The sequence below is a fragment of the Morone saxatilis genome, unplaced genomic scaffold, assembly GCF_004916995.1.
Source record: "Morone saxatilis isolate NCDOM2014 unplaced genomic scaffold, NCSU_SB_2.0 Contig19, whole genome shotgun sequence".
NCBI lineage: Eukaryota > Metazoa > Chordata > Actinopteri > Moronidae > Morone > Morone saxatilis.
In genome coordinates, this window is record NW_023339751.1 from 15,151,433 (window position 1) to 15,171,387 (window position 19,955).

The 19,955-nt window shown below is 38.3% G+C and overlaps 1 protein-coding gene across 1 annotated transcript in view; it reads right to left on the bottom strand.

Moving 5' to 3' along the window:
• The window catches only part of grid1a (glutamate receptor, ionotropic, delta 1a), a 220,790-nt gene that overhangs the window by 63,170 nt on the left and 137,665 nt on the right, over positions 1 to 19,955 (bottom strand). Inside the window, exon 4 of the mRNA XM_035663666.1 lies at positions 11,729 to 11,934. Coding sequence (XP_035519559.1) covers positions 11,729 to 11,934 — 206 coding nt within the window. The remainder of the gene's footprint in view (positions 1 to 11,728; positions 11,935 to 19,955) is intronic.

Here is a 19,955-nt window from a genome sequence, read left to right on the forward strand (position 1 = left end):
CCCTCTGTCAAGACCAGACTGTTTTGGATGCTGAAATGGACCACTGAAATGAGAGGGGTTTTTGTTCTATACACTTGACTGTATTACTGAGCTAAAGCATCAAGGACATGGTCAGAATGATCACAGAGGCTCGGAGGCTGGTCAATTTTGTGCCAGTGGTGCAAATATGGTATTGTTGTTTTTATCACTTTCCTCATAATGAGAATCTCTTTTACCAGCACCATCATCATCATCATCATCATCATCATTTACACAGTGTTTAAGTTATTTACCCTTTGAAGGCCCTTTCCCACATTTTACAAAGTCCGCTGACACTGATTAATGTGATGGGATAAGCCATCACCTCAAATACACCACACTTTTAATTCTCCAGTGTTACTTATGAAAAGGCAAATTATTTATGAAAAGCTCTTTAACTTCAGCAGATGATTCATACTTTGGAAAGTAATAACAATCCATCAAGTAAAGAGCTTGCCAACTGCCCCGGTTTCAATTTTAATACCAAAGTTTGGATATACAACCATTTCTCTTGATTATTCCACCCTCCCATGAAATATGTACCAGAAGAGGTGATTTTATTTAGATTTTGTTAGAGTATAAAGTACTTTGTTACAAAGTGCTGTGCTCTTGAAAGTAACATATTGTATGCAAAGGCAAACACGTTCTGAATATTTCAAACTCACGGCCCACAGAACGTGACAGTTTCTCACCAGCTCCCACGAGGTACCATTAATTGATCATGGACAGAGAGGGAGCTATCTATTATTTACCTGTCAAACTGTAGCATTTATTCATCACGCAAAGCAATTAATGTTGTCTCCGTGTGCGTACAGTCTCTCCATCCATGGTAGTAACGCTTAGCTTATTATGGAGAAAAAAATGGAATTTAGTAACACAAACTAAATTGTTTTGCTGCAAGCCAGAAACGTGATTTCAATTCTTTGTTGGAGTATACATGAGCTTCAAAATGACACTCACACTACAACACATCTGCTACAAATATATGGTTCTATTACTGTGTACTGTATACATTATAGTTACCAAATTACTGCAGGTGAATAAAGACTGTGTATGAATCTATGCCCTAATGTATCTGTCTGTAACACAACCAGAGAGATGACAGAACAAACAGAGAGAGAATATTACAGAACAAAACTAGTTTGTAGAGCGTGTGAGTAGAAATGAACAGAGGAAGAGAAATGGAGACACAGACAATAGTATACAGTGCAATAAGAGAGGAGACAAAATGAGATGAGGATATGGGGGGGAAAAGCAAGGGCAGAAAGATAAAGTGCTCGTGTAGAGAGAAACACGAAACCATTAAGATGGGAAAAATATAAAGAGGAAAAGAGGGAATGTCCTGTAACAGGGACAGAGGGGGAAAGAGACAAAGAGAGAGAGAGAGAAGGAGGGAGCAGAGGGCAGAGGAGGATGAGATGTAGGACAATGATAGATCGTTTTCTGGCAGGCTCAATTTGTCACGCTGTTATTGGGAGGAAAATGAAATAGAGGAGCAGCAGTGAGGGTCAGAGGGAGAGGACAGGGGTCCAGAGGTGGGAGCGTTAAGCCAGGAGGGAGCAACGCCAGTGGACGGTAAACGAGATAAACTTCGCACACCTCTTCACCTCTGGCCTTCAGTTGATGATCACTAGAGGTTACAGCGCTCTGATGACTCCATCCCAGTAACCAGTGCTCCAACATACCACTGGTGGACTAATTGATGTTTCTAAATGATTTCAATGAGCTTAACTGTATGTGTATGTGTTGACTTGGATTAATATGCTGGACCAACCTAAAAGTTAAACCTGCATGTTGCTGGTGTGTTTGATGGATGTATTTAGTTATTTAGAGATACACAAAACATCTTCTGTGGCTCTTGAGGAGCTTTGTCAAGTCTGAGAAAACAACCTTGATGGCCAAGGTTGGGAATTCAAATTCATAAGAGAAAGCCTGGGTTGCAAACTGGGGATGTGGAGTTTGAAATACACAGGCAATTACCAGACTGGGATGGCATAACAACAGATGCCACTGAATTGAATTATAGGAAGTGTAGGATCCCGTTTGGGGCTTAAAAGGGCAGTATATTTTGACCTCTGCTGCACAGATTCTGACCATTATTTTTATAATCGGTTTCTTGCAAGTATTTAAAATTTATGGAACTGCAATACTTAATCACTAAAGTACCCCCCTTAAAGTAATGTGTTTTTATATTTCCCCAAATTCCCTCCTGGCTCACAGTTGAGAGTTGAGTTTCAAGACATCAACACAGTTTGCAGTTGAGTTTTTAATTTTATTCAGCACAAAGTGGATTTCTCTGTGTGCACTGCAGGTTGTCTGTACCCCATGGTAGTAACACTTGGCCCGTTATGTATAGAGAAGGATTTGAACTATTATGAAGAAAAATCTGGAAATTTGGGCAATTGGGGGTAATTTTGCGTACTATGATTAAATGAGAGAGATTGGACTTTAAGATGGGCAGTGACATTTAACACTTTTTACACACACATTCCATTTAGAGTTTTTGGCTGAAGCTAGTTTGTATCCACTGTCCTTAGCCAAATAACACATATTGCAACTTCAAAAGGAATTATATGCACAGTAGTAAATACACACAAATTCCATTATGTGAGAACTTCCTAAAGCAAGGATATTGTAATTTATAAGGAGCTGCCTGAGCTAGTATAGTCTTGCGATATCAGACGATCAGTGCCTACAAATCGTCTGAGGTTTTCTAAATAAAAAGTAGTAATAACAAACAAACCTATGCTCCTTACTTCAAAGACACGCCTTACCTGAAACAACGCTCTCCCTCCATTCTCGTCTGTACTGAAACAAACTGCAGATACATCTAATCACTTTTTAACAGAAATACCTTTAAAACACTAAAAATGGATATCACAAGCAACATTATATGGTACGATAAGGTTTACAAGCACACGACTTCTACATGTCAGCTACCTAAAGACTTTGCATTAAACTCTCTAATTGTTTACACCCAGTTTTAGCAACAAAAGAGAAAATCCTCAGTCTCTATTGAGTGAAGCATTTAGACTGACTGCTAAGTCCAACCGTAGCATAACTGGACCTAAAATATGTTTTATGTATTAAAAATGGGGACGTCACCCGTCAACTAGTATGTACTAGGATATTCGTCTAAAGAATAATGCAATGAGTAAACATTAAAATCCCTGACTGCACCCATTGTCTGTGTATACAGCACAGATAATCTTGATACTGTATAATGTCTCATATGTCCTCTATTTAAAACTTTATCTGCACTCTCCCTGCTAAGTACTGGCCTTCTCTAATGTGTTGCTTTGGTTGTCACCTCTATAAACTCAACCAACCTTTGATTCCAAATGATGCCACTCAACCAATAACACACCATGGCCTTCATTTGTATTCTGGGCCACTCTAATTGAATCTTCTGGGTGGCTGTAAGTGTGTTTTTCTAGGGTGTTAAAAAAAATCAGGCTGGAAAGTACTTTTGGAGCTTTGTAATTATACCTGGCCTCACTCATTAGCACTAAGGGAGGGGGTGTAGACAGAACTGGCAGTGATGGATCTGGGGAAGGAATGAGGGGTGATGCAATGAAGGTGTGCATGTGTTTGGGCATCCTTCTGTGTGTGTGCATGAATGCAAAGGATGTTGTTTGTGCCAGCATTACGCTCCCCTGCACCAACACCAAGCGCTCTGTGTCAGGTTAATGAGTCATGCTGGGATAAACTCTTCCAGGTCATGGCCAGCTTTATTCCGTCTGAGAGAGGAGTGGAAGTCCAGGTGCCAAGACACAACTGTGCAAAAATATTTTGAAAAATGTGAGAAACAGACCATGGAAAATAAGCATAGCTACAAGAATCTAATGATTATGATCATTTTTTATGTCAAATTATATCTTAGTGGGACCTCAGAAATGCTGTCAAAAGATTGAGCAACAATAAAAACTGGTTAAAAACTGAAAAAATAAGCAAACAAAAAAGTACTGGGCACAATTAATGGAGACAATCTAGACTCAGGGAATATAAGCTCTTACTGCTGAGAGGTGTTGTAGGTGGGAAATTGTTTTTAGACCTCTACTGTATGTATGATAATAAGGAATAACATTTGAATTGAAAATATGGCACATAGAGAGTGAACAAATTATTTTATACTCTTCCTACACATTTTCTAAGTCTGCAGTCTATTATTGGAACATTTAAAAATGTTCTACACACCCTGTCATCTTCATGTTAAACTAGACACAATCTTCAAATATTCTTCCTTTCTATAGACTTTTATACCTGTGACACTCTGATGTTGACAAAACAATTGTGAAGGACACAGAAAAGTTACAAAGTGAGTCCTTACTGCCAAGAGGCAGCTAGGGCTTTCATGTCAGAAAGATGTGGGTGAAGTCTGCGTGTGTGAGACTTGCATGCTTCTATGAGTAGTGTGTGTGTCTGTGTTGTGCCCCACAAGCTGTCATGTCAATGGCACTGAATTCCCCAAGCAAGAAAAGCCATCATTGCTGTCTTTTTCCAAAGCACCCCATAATAGCATGTCAACTCGGGCCGCTTTTAAATCACCATCCACAAGTGTTTGTGACAATAAGACGGAAGAGTCCTTGGCATCAAAACACAATTCCTAGCAAGGGCAAATGTGTTTATTACATCTCACACTCAAGTGTCACAAGGGTCCATTTTTAATCAGCGATTCATGGTCTCAATTCTTGACAAGTGAATCTGTTTCCAACACTGCAACCTCGTCTGCCATGCAGTCAAACATGTTCTTAAAGTCCCTTCTATGCTTTTCTTGTCGTTCAGAAAAGAGATAAAGCAAAGTCATTAAAAAAGTGAGTGGACAAAACAGAAATCTGCAAATAATCTTTTACTGAAATAAATCACTTTAATCATCAAGCCAGATTTGTTTAACTCTATCTGAAGCAATTCTGGCAACAAAGCAAGCAAGGAAAAGTAGGTTTCATGCCACAGTTCTGCTGAATAGCAGACCTGACCTTGAAAGAGTACACAAACAGCTCCAGTATATTTGCTTAGCGATGGCATTCACATTGCGTCCTTCCCTTTTAAATAGTTATTTGGATGTTAAACAAGATGTTTGAGTTGGCAGAGATAGTGCAAAAAGTGGCAGAATGAGGAAAAAAGCTAAATACTCAAGAGCACCAGCTACATCTTAAAAGAAGACATGAGAAAAATGCAGTAATCCATACCACCAGTCAAACAGGTGAAGGTAATCTATGTCTTGAATCCTCCAGTTCACACAGAGCCCTGCTGACACTGCTGGGCATGTCTACTTTAAACATCGCTTTTAGTCAGGATGGAAAACACAATATACAGGAAAAAAGGAGTCCCATTTTTTTTACTACTACTACTAATACTAATACTACTACTAACAATAAGAAAGTCTAATAATAACAGTAAAGTTTGAGAATTATGACCTTTTCTGTGCAGTTAGTATTTTAAAATGTTGTCTGTTGATCTGTGAGTTTTGGTGAGTCAATAAAGTTTAAAAGAAGCTATGGTAACATAGTACAATGTAGTTTTAGCTGGAAGAAGATGCAGTTTTTTTTCCTAAAAAAAATTCAGTTAATTTTAACTGTCACAGGGGGAGAACTGTAGGATAAAACTGTGAACAAGTTTTCATCTTTTCCACATTAGATGTGCAACCTGGGTTCACACTTTCATACACATTAAAATGCTTACAGCTGTCAAAATCCATCCCTTAATTATCTCTTAAAACAAAAGCCATCTTTTCCACTGGCTTTAAAATCTTTTTCTACTGTCTGTCGGATACCATACTCAGTGCCAGTAGCTCAGCACTCATCTCTTTTGTCTCTTTTCACTGCCATCTCTTCCATTAGATTCCACCCATTACTGTTTCATACAGAGGTGCTTTATTATGTTGGAGGAGCCCCTTCTAGCTCCCCCATCTCTTTCTCATCTTTGACCTTTCCTCCCTACATCCATCTCACCCTGTCCTCTACTTCTCTCTCTGCTTTTGTATCCCTCTTATTTGTGCTCTCTATCTCTCTCACTCTGTTTTCCTGTCTTCCTCTCTTTAGCCTCCTGCCACCCTGTGCAGCATCTCTTTCTCTCTCACACGTTCACTGGCAGCAGGCAGCAGTGCTTGTCACTCTTGTAGTTTGGTGTAGCGGCTGCACAGGAGGCAGACCTCACCGAGCCTCTCTGCTCCATCCATCAACTGGCCTGCAGAGCTGGCTGCCAGCTGACACAGCCCATTCTGTTTCCCTTCACATCAACACCTTTAGGAAGCTACTGTCACAGAGAGAGCAAATGCAATAGAATATGAGAATAAGGAAACATTTAATTTATGTTACTTTACAAAAGCCAATACAGACAAAGGTCTCCACATGAGACTTAATCTTTAACTACAACCGGGAAAAGCTTCCTATTATTAATACACTCTAAATCTAAAAAATATATTTAATGTTTACATGTATCAGTCTTACCATTATAGCGTACTATTCATTTTAAGAATTCACATTCAGTACAGGTATTTCAATTCCTTAAAGCATTTTAATCAATGTTGGTGAAAATGAATGACTATCTCCCAAAGCCAGAACCCAGAGAGCCAAAAATCTAATTTAGGTGTCTTCAAGATATATAGCTTGGAGCTGCACCGTTGACAATTAATTGGAGAGTGACTTTGGTAACTCATAAAGAGTGTCAAGTTTTTGTACCTAAATGTGCATCGTTTTATGTAAGTGATTTAGCAAATGCTCACTAATACAACCCAAGGACATACGAATCAGACAGTTGAAAGCTTAAAATTCCACTTTATGGCCCTCTAAAAGGCTCGCGTGACTCAAGTGAAGTTCAACTGCCATGAAGGGAAAAGAGAGCAGTTGGGTGTCAGGAACGAGGCGACACTAAAGCTGACAGAAGACGCTACATCCTCTCATGGCCAAAATGAACGAGAGGCGAGATGGCAACTGTCTGGACGGGAGAAAACAAGAGCCCAGAATTTCAGCATAAAACTGCAGACACTGTCAATTACATATGCATCTTGTTCAAAGTATGAGAAATGACTGTGGCCTGAGAGTAGACTGTAGAAGTGACAACTGACTTGTGACAGAATATGTTATTCAGGGAAGTAGAGCATGATCAGAATAGAATATGTGACTTAGGATAATTTTTGCTAAAGTACTTATGCCTTTTACTGTTAGTTAAGTGCATTAAGAACTTGGAATTATTATGATTATGAATATCGTTTGGCTATATTAGTCCTTTGATGAACTGTCGGCCTGACAAAGGTGCCTCTCTTTAATCTGCCCAATGCATACTGGGACATTTTTCCCTCATCCCCATCTGACCTTGTAGAGGAATAAGAAGGCATAGACAGATTATGAGAAATGGGCCCCTGGGCACAGACATGTAAAAAACGTCCCACATTCCCAACACAGGAGCAAGATAGACAGACAAAGAAGAGTTGTTCGTAGTCATTCTGTGTCTTTTTATAACCGTTTTGTGTCTTTGTAGTCACTTTGCTTCTCTGCGTAGTTTTTTGGCATCTCTTTGTGGCCATTTTGCATCTCCTCATGGCTGCTTTGTGTTGTTGTTTTGTGATAATTTTGCATCTCTGCATTTTTTTTGTGTCTTGTATTATTTTGCATCTCTTTGTGGTCATCTTGGATGACTTTGCTTTCGTTTATAGGTAAAGTAAATGAATAAGCACAGAGTGGGGCAGAGCAGAAGAGAGGAAGAGAAAATAATAGAGCTGAACAAACTCTGAAATGCACAGATGACAAATACAGAAAAGAGTGGAAAACAGAGTGGGTCTCTGTGGTAAACAGTGTTACCCTGGCACAGCTGATCAATTTCATATAGTTTCACTCACAATGCACAAATCATTGCGACCACTAATACCACTAATCCTCTTTATTTGACCACATTTCTTAACATTTACATTACCCTCACAAAAAAAAGTCGCCTGTGATGATTTTTTGATCCAGCATTCTGTCGACTTCTATCACCATGGCAACTTTACTTTTTTTCTCTTGTGCTGAACCAGTTCATGAGTACTTAACTCTCCAAGGCATCATCATCATTCTCCATTCAGATATTAGCATATTTACATTTTCTCCCCCCAGTAACTCTGGTGGGGAGTTGGTACGCTCTCTGACAACAGTTACCAAGGTATTAATGAAGCTTTGATGAATTAACAAATCTCCACCACTTTTAATATATTAACATATTCACAGGAGCATTTGGGCACTCTGCTGAATGTGAGGCTGTGCTTATTTCTTAGTCCCCAAGATGTCTTATGTTAATTGTATAAGGAATGATAAAGAATATAATTGTGAGATTAAATGCAAACATATGAGAATGAAAGATGTCTACAGTAGTTTGTGTATGTGTGTGTGTGTCTATGTGTACTAAAACAGAATTCATTGACTACAGGGAAAGATCAAAGGAGTATGTCATTAATGAAGCTTGAAAGCCTTGGTATACTTTCAACCTGTGAACTGATTTATCTGAATACAAGTCCTTCACTTTTAGATTAATACTGTAGCATTTACATGAAACTAACTAGAATACATGTCAGGTGTTGACCTATTGTTAGTTTAGACTTTTTTCTATGGTATTTGCTCACAATATATAAAAAGATTGAATGAGTCAGCACAATAGATATAAAGAGCGAAACAGAAGTCTATCAAGAGTAAAACCTTTCTGAGACACAGAGGCAATCACATGTATACAGTATGTCATGTGGAATCTTCAAGGTTTTAAGATAATAAGTTCATTATAGACAGGACTATAGGACATATGGCACAGTAATGTCATTCTCTCTCACTCCAGTGATTTTTAAATGCAAGTGAGCTCCAAATGCAATAAAGAAACACACTGGGACGTATTTTAATACTACTTTTATAAAGCATTTATATATTTATATTATAACATTTATATGCATATTCAATGCAACATCATTGCAACATTTTAGTTCCCTATATCTATACTCTAGCACAAACTCATCTTCACTAAGGAAGATGGATAAGTATAGTTATAGTGGCCTACAGAATTGTCATAACTCAGAGCTTAAGTTTAGTCTTTCTTTTTCATTGCAGGTGACTTTACAGTAAATGTGAAAAGGTTCTCCACCATGAAAAGAAAGAAAATACATTGTCAGTGTTCTGTGAACAAGAAAATGAAATAAACCCAAAACAGAAACATTGGGCTTGATACAATATTTGTTTTTATGTTTTTACAGTCATTAATTTGTAAGCAAGAAACCTTCAGGAATGTGGTATTGGTATGTGGTAAGTATAGGCTAAAAGCAGAATACTAATGTCTATTAACTGTAAATGGCCATTTAACAGAAGCCAAATCTTTAAATTTTTGTATTTTTTCTAGAAATCCAGGGTCCTTATGCAGATTCAAATGATAAGAAATGTGTGGATCTCATGTTTTTCAAATGCACATCAGACATATCATAGTTGCCAAATGCTTTTTAATGTTAATTCTAAGAGATGTTCCGATCAAGTTTTTTTAGCACCTGATCCAAATAATTTAATATTGGGTATCTGCCGATACCAAGTCCTTGTCCGATACTTATTCTTTACATAATACAGTGCGTAGTGCACATTTCAAGTACATTAAAGTTATAAAAATCAATCCAGTGTATATGTTTGTCAATTAAATTGTATTGCATATTGCAATTGTCTGTATTGCATCAACAGTCTGTAATCTTTTGGTCTTGTTGCTGTCTGGAGGGAGTTTCTCTCTTCCCTGTTTGGTGCTATGGTTCATCCTTTGCCTGAGTTGCCTGAATTAACTTTTAGCCTTCTGCTGAGTGTTTTTTTCCCGTTGTCTGTACATCTTTTGCGCAAATTACATTAATTCATTACCTTTATTGGCTTTTTGTTTGTGGTACTTGCAGTGGCATGTTGACTGTGGTTGTGTCGGATGTCTCTGGCTGCCTCTGCTCTCACACTGACACCGAGTTTAGAGTGGAGGAAAGAGACAGAGAGAGCTGACGATGGCTGCACCGTGCATAAAAGCTTTGTGATTAAAAACAGCTGTGTGACAGCTGGCGTAAAAAAAGATCAGAACGGATCAATAAAGCTCAGTGTAGCCAATACCGATCAGTTAAAAACTGCCTTGATCGGCACTGATACTGATTGTTGAGATCGGATCAGGATATCCTTAGTTAATTCTAAAAACCAAACTCGTTGGTTCACAGTCTCTGTAGTCTTGACCTATCTCGCAATGTCACGAAAGTAAAAAATAATTTGTGTATGCGCCCTATGTTTTGGATCCACTCCAAAATTGAATGGGTTCTGTCTTGGCCCCATGCTTCATCCTTCCACCAAGTTTTATGAAAACCGGGCCAGTAGTTTTTCCATAACCCTGCTGACAGACAAACCAACAGCACAGAAAACATAACCTCCTTGGCAGAGCTTTGTTACTGTTAAATGGGTGTGTGAATTTTATCTACAACCATATTTTAACAACCTTTTGTCTGCTGCCCTGTATTTGCAGTCCAAATTTTTCATTTGAGTTGGAAAATCTCTAGTGTTTTATCAGTGTGTCACTGTCCTTGCCAGATGAAAAAGAAGATTAAGTGTCAGGCTGCGACGTGTTTGCTGGGCAGAACAAGCTACTCAGCGCACTTTTATGTTACCATCTCCAACACTGCCAATGCCACGCAAGTCAGTTCTTCAATCATGCCAAAGCACTACAGTATATTATTATTCAACATGATTTCACCGAGTGGTTATCATGAGTAAAACCCCTGCAGATGATTAAAGGAAAACCTTTCACTTCTGGCTGCCCTGAGTGAGGAGAACATAGACAAACATATCCCAATTATTTTTAGTTTACTGGTTTTTAGGTTGATTATGACACAGCAGTTCATCTTGTTTAAATGGTTTTGAGGAGAAGACAGCTGAATGAATGAACTCTGAACTTAGCAAGGTGCAATGAAAGAGGAAAATATGTGCACTGAAGTGGAGAGTTGGATGCATTAACTCCTACGTGTTCCCCTGATTCCAACTGCTATAATTAGCAAACATGACATGGAAGGAGCAAGGTTAGTAAAAGCTTCCAAGTTATGATAGTATGAGCTAAGGATGATGCAAATCCTCTGTGGCTACACACATGTGACTTTGACTTTGTTTGAACTTTGCCTGGGGTTATATGCAGTGCTGCTGATCTGTACAGTAAACAAACCACCCTTCACTAGCAGTACAGTAAAGGCTGAATGGATGTAGTGTTTCTGTTATAGATATTTGTAACATTTGATGCAGAATATTTCCCAATGAAAACTAGGCAAATTATCTCCTATTACTCAGTTATTTTATTAAAGGTCCAGTGTGTGATATTTAGGAGCATCTGTTGGCAGAAATGGAATATAATATTCATAGGGGCCACCTTGTTGAACCAGTAGCCCTGAACAAACAAGTCAAACAATGGGTCTAGATAGGGCCTTTCGCAAGTTTCACAACTACCCTAGTTTATCGTACAGGATTTGGGAAGGCTAAACTGAATTCAAATTGTTGCAATGTGCAACTTCACTGCTAGTCCTAATCCTATACACTTACTAATGAAATGTTTGATCAGCTGTCAGATTTGGGGTACAAAGAATGTATGCTTCCATTCATGGGTGATCATCTTGAATAATCATCATTAAATAAATGCTTGTTTTCTGTCTTGCTCTTTCACTGCTTCTCTGCTTACGTTGCTGATCCCTTCATGCAGATATGCAACCCACCTGGTGGATGAACACCTGTGCACCTCGAGGGCTCATGAGCAGCACAGCCCGCCGCAGAGTGTCCCGGTACCGGTTGAGCTCCTCAGTACGCATCGTGTTGAAGAGGTCAGAAAAGACTCGACTGACATTGCGGTCCACCCTCTGCAAGGAAACATCCAGACCCAGCCGAGACGCCTGGTCCATAAAGGTTTGCAAACCCCGGATGTCTGAAGGAGGAGAAAGAATGACAGAATGGATGATAAAGGGGCGACAATACACAGAATAACACTTAATGCAGGTGCTATGTTATACATTACTTTATTCCTGGAGCATTTAATCAGAATTGTGGGTAAACAACCTGTACTTTCAACACCTGCACATGCACATCTTTTCGGGCTTGGTTCCAAGGGCTTCAAGGCAGGTTTCGTTCTTTGCTCCTGATCTAAAGCGTGACAAAACACAACAAGCACTCCTGTCTTTCTGTTTCCTGGGGTTTACAGGATATGAATCTGCAGGCAGGTGTTGCTGTCCCCAGAGATTTGAGTGTGTGTGCGTGTGTATCTGTGTTCACTATACAGGAAACCACTTAAAAGAACCCTGCGCTGCACACACAAATCAAAAGTGATGTGCAGCAGAGGGCTCACAATAAGCAGACCAATCCCAGCAGTCAAAGGGGGAACAGCAGCCCAGCATGTGCCAAGTCATGCCGCATTGTTAAAGAGAGGCTAGCCAAAATCGCTAGGGCCAGACTTTTTTCTGCATTCACAATGGATGTGTGTGTGTGTGTGTGTATTTGTGTGTGGATGGGTGGGTTTTCCCCTGTTGCATGAGGTTTGATGAGTCATCGAGTGCTCTAGTGCTTTAGTACCAAGAACAGATGATATACAGAGTCATAGAAAGGCAAACTTGCTCAAACATACATATGGCTCTATAAATGCACTCCGCACACACCTGCACAAGCCTACAATATCATACCGTAGGGGGTGTGTGGTCGTTACTTGTTGTGGAAATTTGGGTAATAAGAAAAGCCCTTGACCTGGTCTAAGCAGTGAAGCAACATATTGGTACATCACCCTGGTTTCTCAGTCTATACCTTGTGGCAAAGTGAAACAGCAATATGACTAAGTACCGTAGGAAGCAAACCATAAAGAATTAGATGCAATGTGCAATGTTTTCCTGCCGTTGCTGTATTGCAATTTATTTTTAGGGTAATATAAATACTCACAAAATAAAACTGTTCAAAGGGCAGAACAAAACATGAAATTAAATCATTCATCATTTTGAAGCGTCACCAAACTCTTACTGCAGCACTCTTTGAAACTCTTCTAATCAAACGCACACACGCTTACACATCTCTTTGCTTTCTTTGTCTCTGAATTGAAACGATTACCTTTGGTTGTTGCTTTGGATACAATGGGCAAAAGCTCAAGCTTTGAGTAATTCCCTCCTTTTGTTGGAGAACAAACATTATTTTTAAGAAAATCATGGCTGCAGTAAAATATGTTGATACTGACTAAAGACGAAGCATAGAAACTGATTTCATATTTTTTGTTAAGTGTGAGCCATCTCTATCATACAAAACCCAGAGGGTATAAAAAATAAATATTCTGTAAATTTCTTGACTCAATAAGCAAACACATTAACTTGTACACACAAAATAACATGTTGTGGATTTAAAGACATTTATAACTTATCCAAGAGGCTTTGCTTTTTGTTGTTTTAGATCATTATTCACACCATGATGTCGATGAGTCTTAACATGCATGAATGTAAAATCTACATAAAGCTGAGCTGAGATTTTCATTGTGGCAAAAATCCACCAAGTAGAGGCTTACTAATTCCTTAAAGAACAATGCTGTTCTGATTGGATCAACACAACAAGAGTTCTGATCAAAAATGACTGGTTACAATACTGGTGAAAACCATCTTGTATCTTCCAAATAGGAAGTACAAGAAGAAATATACTGTAACAAACAAGAGTTTTTAATCCCATGAAGAGCCGAGGGAAAGCTACCATGTGATAACTACTCGAGGACCCCGATAGAAACATCAGACTTCAAAGTCAGTGTTCCAAACCGGTAGCAGGCTTTTCCATGGGGCAACCGTGTCAGCCATGGACAGGGCTGCAGTAAAGAGGATTAATGTGGAATTAAAGGTCTGATTTCTGGACATGTTTACCCAAGCTTCATTTCTGAACACAAATCTGCTTCTGAAAGTTTTAGATATCAAAACTTTACTCTTCTCTGACCCTCCTCTATCAGCGTGCCGCTCTCTCACTCAGACACATGGCAACTTGCTCAGTACTCGTGATTTCTCTCTGTCCCTTATCTACTGTATCTTTTACTTAACAGTATGTATCTGTGATCTGAGCGGACAGGAAAGTTAGATCGAGGGAGACTGAGAAATACCCCGTGAAGTTGCTCTAACATCTTTTTCAGCTCTATCTTACTCGAGTTGTAACTAAAGCGGGACCCCCTCTTGGATTGGAGCAATGCCGAAATAAGCATATCATGATCAAAGGGCTCTGAGGTTTTTACTGAGCTGTCAAGCTGTGTTGCAATTCAAGTGGAAGAGGCTGAGAAATACCAGCCTGTGTTTAGTCAAAATTGAGATGAGTCTGTTAAAGCAATCACTGTTATTCTTGCAGCAATACCATCAGTTAATTATATGTAATATAGTTTTTTTTTTTTTTGCAAATTTGAAACGTATCAGGGACCGAGTGTGTGTTATGCATTGCCACAAGAGCAATTAGAGCAACACAGAGAGAAAGCAGACAGTGAGAAATTACTACTTCAGTTTCAATCCACCCTCTTTTACTGACTACAGACATATACTCTATGTTAACACAGTATTCTAAGTTAAATCTGACTATATTAACTATCTGAAGGACAACAAATTATATCTCAGAGGTCTGTACTTCATATCCATAAAGCTGTAAATTTGTCAGTCAAGTTTTCTGTGGCTTGAAGCACCTGTCAGTTCAGTTCAAGTTCAGTTCAAGACTGACATTTGTCATGTCATCTTATATCTTCTCATGCAGTCCCAGGTGAATACAGGCTAATTCTTTTCTGTTTGCCAATTTTTACTCAAAAGTAATAGATTTTTAAAAAAGTAAAATCAGTTTTAACTAATTTTCACTTGGATTTTAGTTTGTTTTTCATTGGTAGACATTGACAATGATCAATACAATTAAAACCAAATGAAGGCCTCTTGGTGACAAGCCAAGCTTAGAAAATGCTTCCCATAACAAAAGCAAGGAGAAACATAGGGGAAAAAGACAAATTAGCTGCTGATTATGCAACAGGGTAAGTAACAAAAATTAACAGTTGAACTAGCTTACTGAGAATTTGTGCTGCAAACAGACCTTTTTTAAAGTAGCTATTACGACATGAAATGGTATGATAAACACTGGTGTTAGCAATCATACTAATTAAGGTTCTGTTCCATTCAGGTCAAACAGAGTCAGGGTGCTGCTATTGTGCATGTTGGCTCCCTGGAAAGGCTGTGCTACACTAAATGGAACCAAACCTCAAGTAATATCATTGGTCACACCTGTGTTCACCTTATTATTTTATGTTTAAATGGCGGCTGTGAAAAAGGGCTATTGTGTTTATAAAATTACATTTTCAGTTAGATTCAGTTGTGTTATTTTTTAATTAACCCATTTTTAGTAGCCAAAGTAAATCACCAATTTTTATATTATAAAACACAAATATACACATACAGGCTACTCCACATAGATAACTCTGGAAGCAGCATTTTAGACAAACTAATAACACAGTTTTGCAATACATATATATAGAATATGTTCTACATTTTATATAGAGGACAGGTTTAGTCTTGTAGATGTCTGTCTGTATGCATACAAGCATCATGTGTTATGAACTGGGCTGGGAGAGACAAACAAACCCAACACCTTGCAGAAAAGAAACACGGGGTGAAGAAAAACTTATTATGTTCTTGCACCATGCCAGACAGCATAACAGTGTGTGTGAACAGGTAGATCTGTCACAACATCGATTGAAAGGCAGATCCAGACTGGCCTTTCATAGAGGCAAGGCTGACTGACTGGCGCAGAGAGTTAAAATTCAAAAGGAAACACAAGTAAGGTATTTTCAGTCAGATCTATACCTATGGTTCCCTTGCTTTTAACCTGATGGCGGGATTTCAATTGTGTGAAATCCCTTATGTAAGGGAATGGAGGCAAAACATTAGTAAGATATTTTAACATAATGCAGTCCAATACAAAACCACCACTACATAGGGCCTACAAATGACCATATTACTGGACTGCTTTAGATTGTACAGGTGTACTGAATCTCTCTGCCGGTGCACAGCTTCACAGATAACAATGTGTTTTTGTGCTTTATGGACAAGGGTGAGTGATTTTCTAAATATTTACTGTTTTCTGTTAAGGCCATTGAAATTAAAATTACTATGTCGCCTCAAAACTTTGCTCAAGTCTTTTATGCATTGTTTGGACGCGGGAGGTCTGCATCTATTATTGTCATTTCAATGTGGTCCATTATCTGGCAAGTTTTACAAAGCAGCTACTTTTGGTAGGCATTAATATATCACATCATTTTTTCTTTTGTTGGCCAGGGACTATAAAAACTGGAAGGAAAGCCCTGTCAACAAAATGGTTCCAATACAAGCAGTCTGGTCTGAATGTGCAGAGTGGGCTGGGCTTGAGTTAAAGTTCCTGGATTGGTGAATGGTCACAAAGATGCTGTCCAGTGATTGCATTTTTGGCTTACAACACCACCATGCGAGTTTTAGTCCAAGTGGGGAATAAAATTAATCACCCGACTTAAGTTTGGCTGACATGGTTTTGGGATGATACAATGCTATGTGCTTAGAAAGGCAACAGACCAGAATGCAACAGCTGCAGTGATACAAATATAATAGTAATGGAATAGAAATATTGCAGCATCATGAATCTTTAAAAACAGAAACATGATAACATAAGAAACACCTGGCACATCATTGAACATGTTAAACACAAAATTATCAGTGCAGCTTTAATAATGATTGATACAGAAAGTCAACAGTAATTGATACAGTCATATAAACATTAAACCAGCAATATATACACCTTTCACTACAGTTTAAATGTCTGTATCTGTTGAATATGAAAGAATATGTCATGAAAAATATACATAAAAAGGTTTTAACTCAACACCAACTGTATTGTTTTAAGATTAAAAGCTCTCTAGTGTTCTGCTGCTGCCAAATTATGTGTGCTGCCCCTAAAATTTCACCCGATCATTAATATCAGCGGGCTATTTTCACTTGTATTTTGGGCAAGCACAATCACATCCTATGGTTTACTAACTCCCTCTGCTCATTCTTCAAAGGACATCTATGTGGAAGGTACTGTTATAAGAGAAGTGTTACTCCATTAAGGAAAGAGCAGTGCATAATGTGTGTTTGAGAAAAGAAAAAATACAACTCGCCAAAAAGTGACGGTGATTGCAAGCGTAGCAGAGGAAAAAGTTAAAGAAAATCTACAGTTTAGATTACAGTGTGTCAGTTAAAAAATGCTGCAGTTTCTCAAGACCACATAAGAGTCTTGTGTGTTGTTTCCCAACTGCTGAAACAGTGAAGGGGGTAACCCTAGGAAATATCTCCCCTGTGCTTTAGATTACGATGGAAGTCAGGCAGAAAAGGTAGTAAGTTTTCAGCCTATGTAAAGTTGACTTATACTGCATGTCATTACTACCTATGTGTCCAGTAACTTTATGCTTGATGGTGATTATACACTAATGTTTTCTAGCTGAGCCTGCAGCACTGTCTTGGATCGTGCTAGTCATGACAAAGTCACACTCCAAAAGCTGTTCTTTAATTGACCAGTGATTAAAGTGGCCTTCCTCACATCCTAACGTTTGGAAAAACACAGCTGGACATCATAAGAGGCTTTAAGTAGTAATAGTTGAATATCAAATGGACCTCCACCTCCAAATTCCCCTATAGAAGAGTCCTGGAGCTCATCTACCAAATCAAATGTTCACAGGCAGGAGTTTTAGCTTAAAAAGATATTTGTAAAAAGCCACTGTTAAAACTGTTTACTTCTTATCAATAGAAGAAGAATAGTTTAAGTAATTTTCTTTGTGGCATTTTATTTTTTATATTAATGTTTACAGATAAATGTCAAAAGCTGTATATTAGGTCAATAAAGACACAAAAAGCAAACATGAATAATCCTGAATAATCTCTGCAGTCATTTTAACAGGTTTTTTTTTACTAGCATTATAAGGCTTATGCACAGCACCCAAGCCAAATGAATGTAAAATCAATGTAGAGAATATCAAAACAAGCTAAATGACTTTCCACAGATCTAGTTGATCCCCAGTGGACTGCTTTAGCAAGTTTTGTCTTTAAGCTTTTTGATTATCTGCTCTAGATTTCAACCTTTTTTACACAGAGTGTGCAATAATAATGGTCCAAAATGATTTGAAATGACATATTTTGTATTAAAAGTTTTCTTGGAAAGGACCCCCAGGACCATCCACCACATATGTGTGTATTCCAGAAACCTAGGGAAAATGATCTTTTCATGTTTTTTTTTCGTCTTTTTAGTGTATGTGATCTTTTTCAATAGAAACTTAATAAAAAGTATATTTAAAAAAACTAAAACAAAACAGGAACATCAGCCCTTCACAGGACTAAGGGGTTAAATGTTTTTTCAAATGAGGTCTGATTTAGGGTTAAAATAATGTGTTGAGATTGAAACAACTGGCCTGAGACATTCAGTTGAACTTCTACTTACTGTCACCCGAATGTGGAGCATCAACAAATTAGATCTCACCAAATATTTTACCCTTTCAAAAAAGGTTAAGTGCCTTCTGTGTGGTCATGCAGGGTTTATTTATTCATTTCCAACTGGTCATCAACATTTGTTAGAGAGGAGAATAGTGAAGCAGTATCTATGAACAATATCTATATATTTCTTACTTCCTTTAATTTCCTACTATTATACTGATATTTTCTCACTGGTTCCTGGTGAGTTTTACCAGATCAGATCTAATACACTATGAGATGTAAAGCCATTTCCTGACCGGTATTTAAATACTGCATAACATTGTGAAAAAAAAAATCTCCTTATTACAGTTTCCCTCCCTTTACACACCTTTTCTTCTTTATTTTACTTTCTCTTTGATCTTCTCCTTCTCCTCTCTATTCTTATGGAAAGCCAATTAACTGAAGGTCACCTGTATGTTCACTCCCTGTGAAATTACCTGGTAAGTTAGTTGGCAGTGTTACAGACCTTATGGCCAAAATGTAGCATTAATTTAGATGAAATAAAGTAAAATAAAAAGTCATCATTACACAGAAGTGTTTTCACTGCTCTCAAAAGGCTTGCTTAATTTTCTCAGATCTGTCACTAACCCTAACCCTCACATTACGCATTACAGACTTGTTACAAACTCTGCAGGAGATACCCTTTGTGTTTGTCTACGTTCATACCCTTCCTGTGTTATAAATGCACTTTCTACATTAGGAACCACCTCCTACTTGGGACCAAAAGCAGCTTAATCAATCTCACACTTAATTGTAACCTAATTCTCTCCTTCCCTAACAGAGAGCAAGTCACCACAGGGTAGGCAGAGACAGATGTAGCTGCTCCACAGTCTTTACTAAGCGCATGTTAACTCAGACAGACCTGCCAAGGAGCCTACTGATGTTCAAGAAAATTGACCCTTCCTTAAGATTTCCTATAATCGTGCCGGAGTCGTCTTTTATACTCTCCTTGTTATGATAAAATGACAAGGCAATTTTACAGAGGCTTTTGTTTCCAGATACTCTACCCACTGTCCACCCTCCCACACAGAATCAATAGTTGGCTTCCTTTTACATACCCATAACTGTGAGTACTGTGCAAGCACACCTTAAAAGGCATTTACAAAAGGCATACAGATATCATATCGCAAACCTTTCAAACAAGACTAAGACTAATTCCAAGACTTTTGGAATTTCCCCATTGTGGGACTATTAAGGAATTATCTCTATCTTATCTTATCTTAAGAGTTAGCGATGCTGCAGCTTTGGTGCAGCAGTATTAGTGTATTGTACAATCTTCACCTTTTGACCTGAAAGGATGGCTGCTATATGAAAAGTGAAGAATAAGAACTTCTCTCTGGGGATGTGAATGTCTGTGCCAAATTGATATCAATCCATTCAATAGTTTTAGACATTCCACTCAAAGCCACAAATGTAAAGCTCAAGTCAGGGGATCACCAAAGGCATT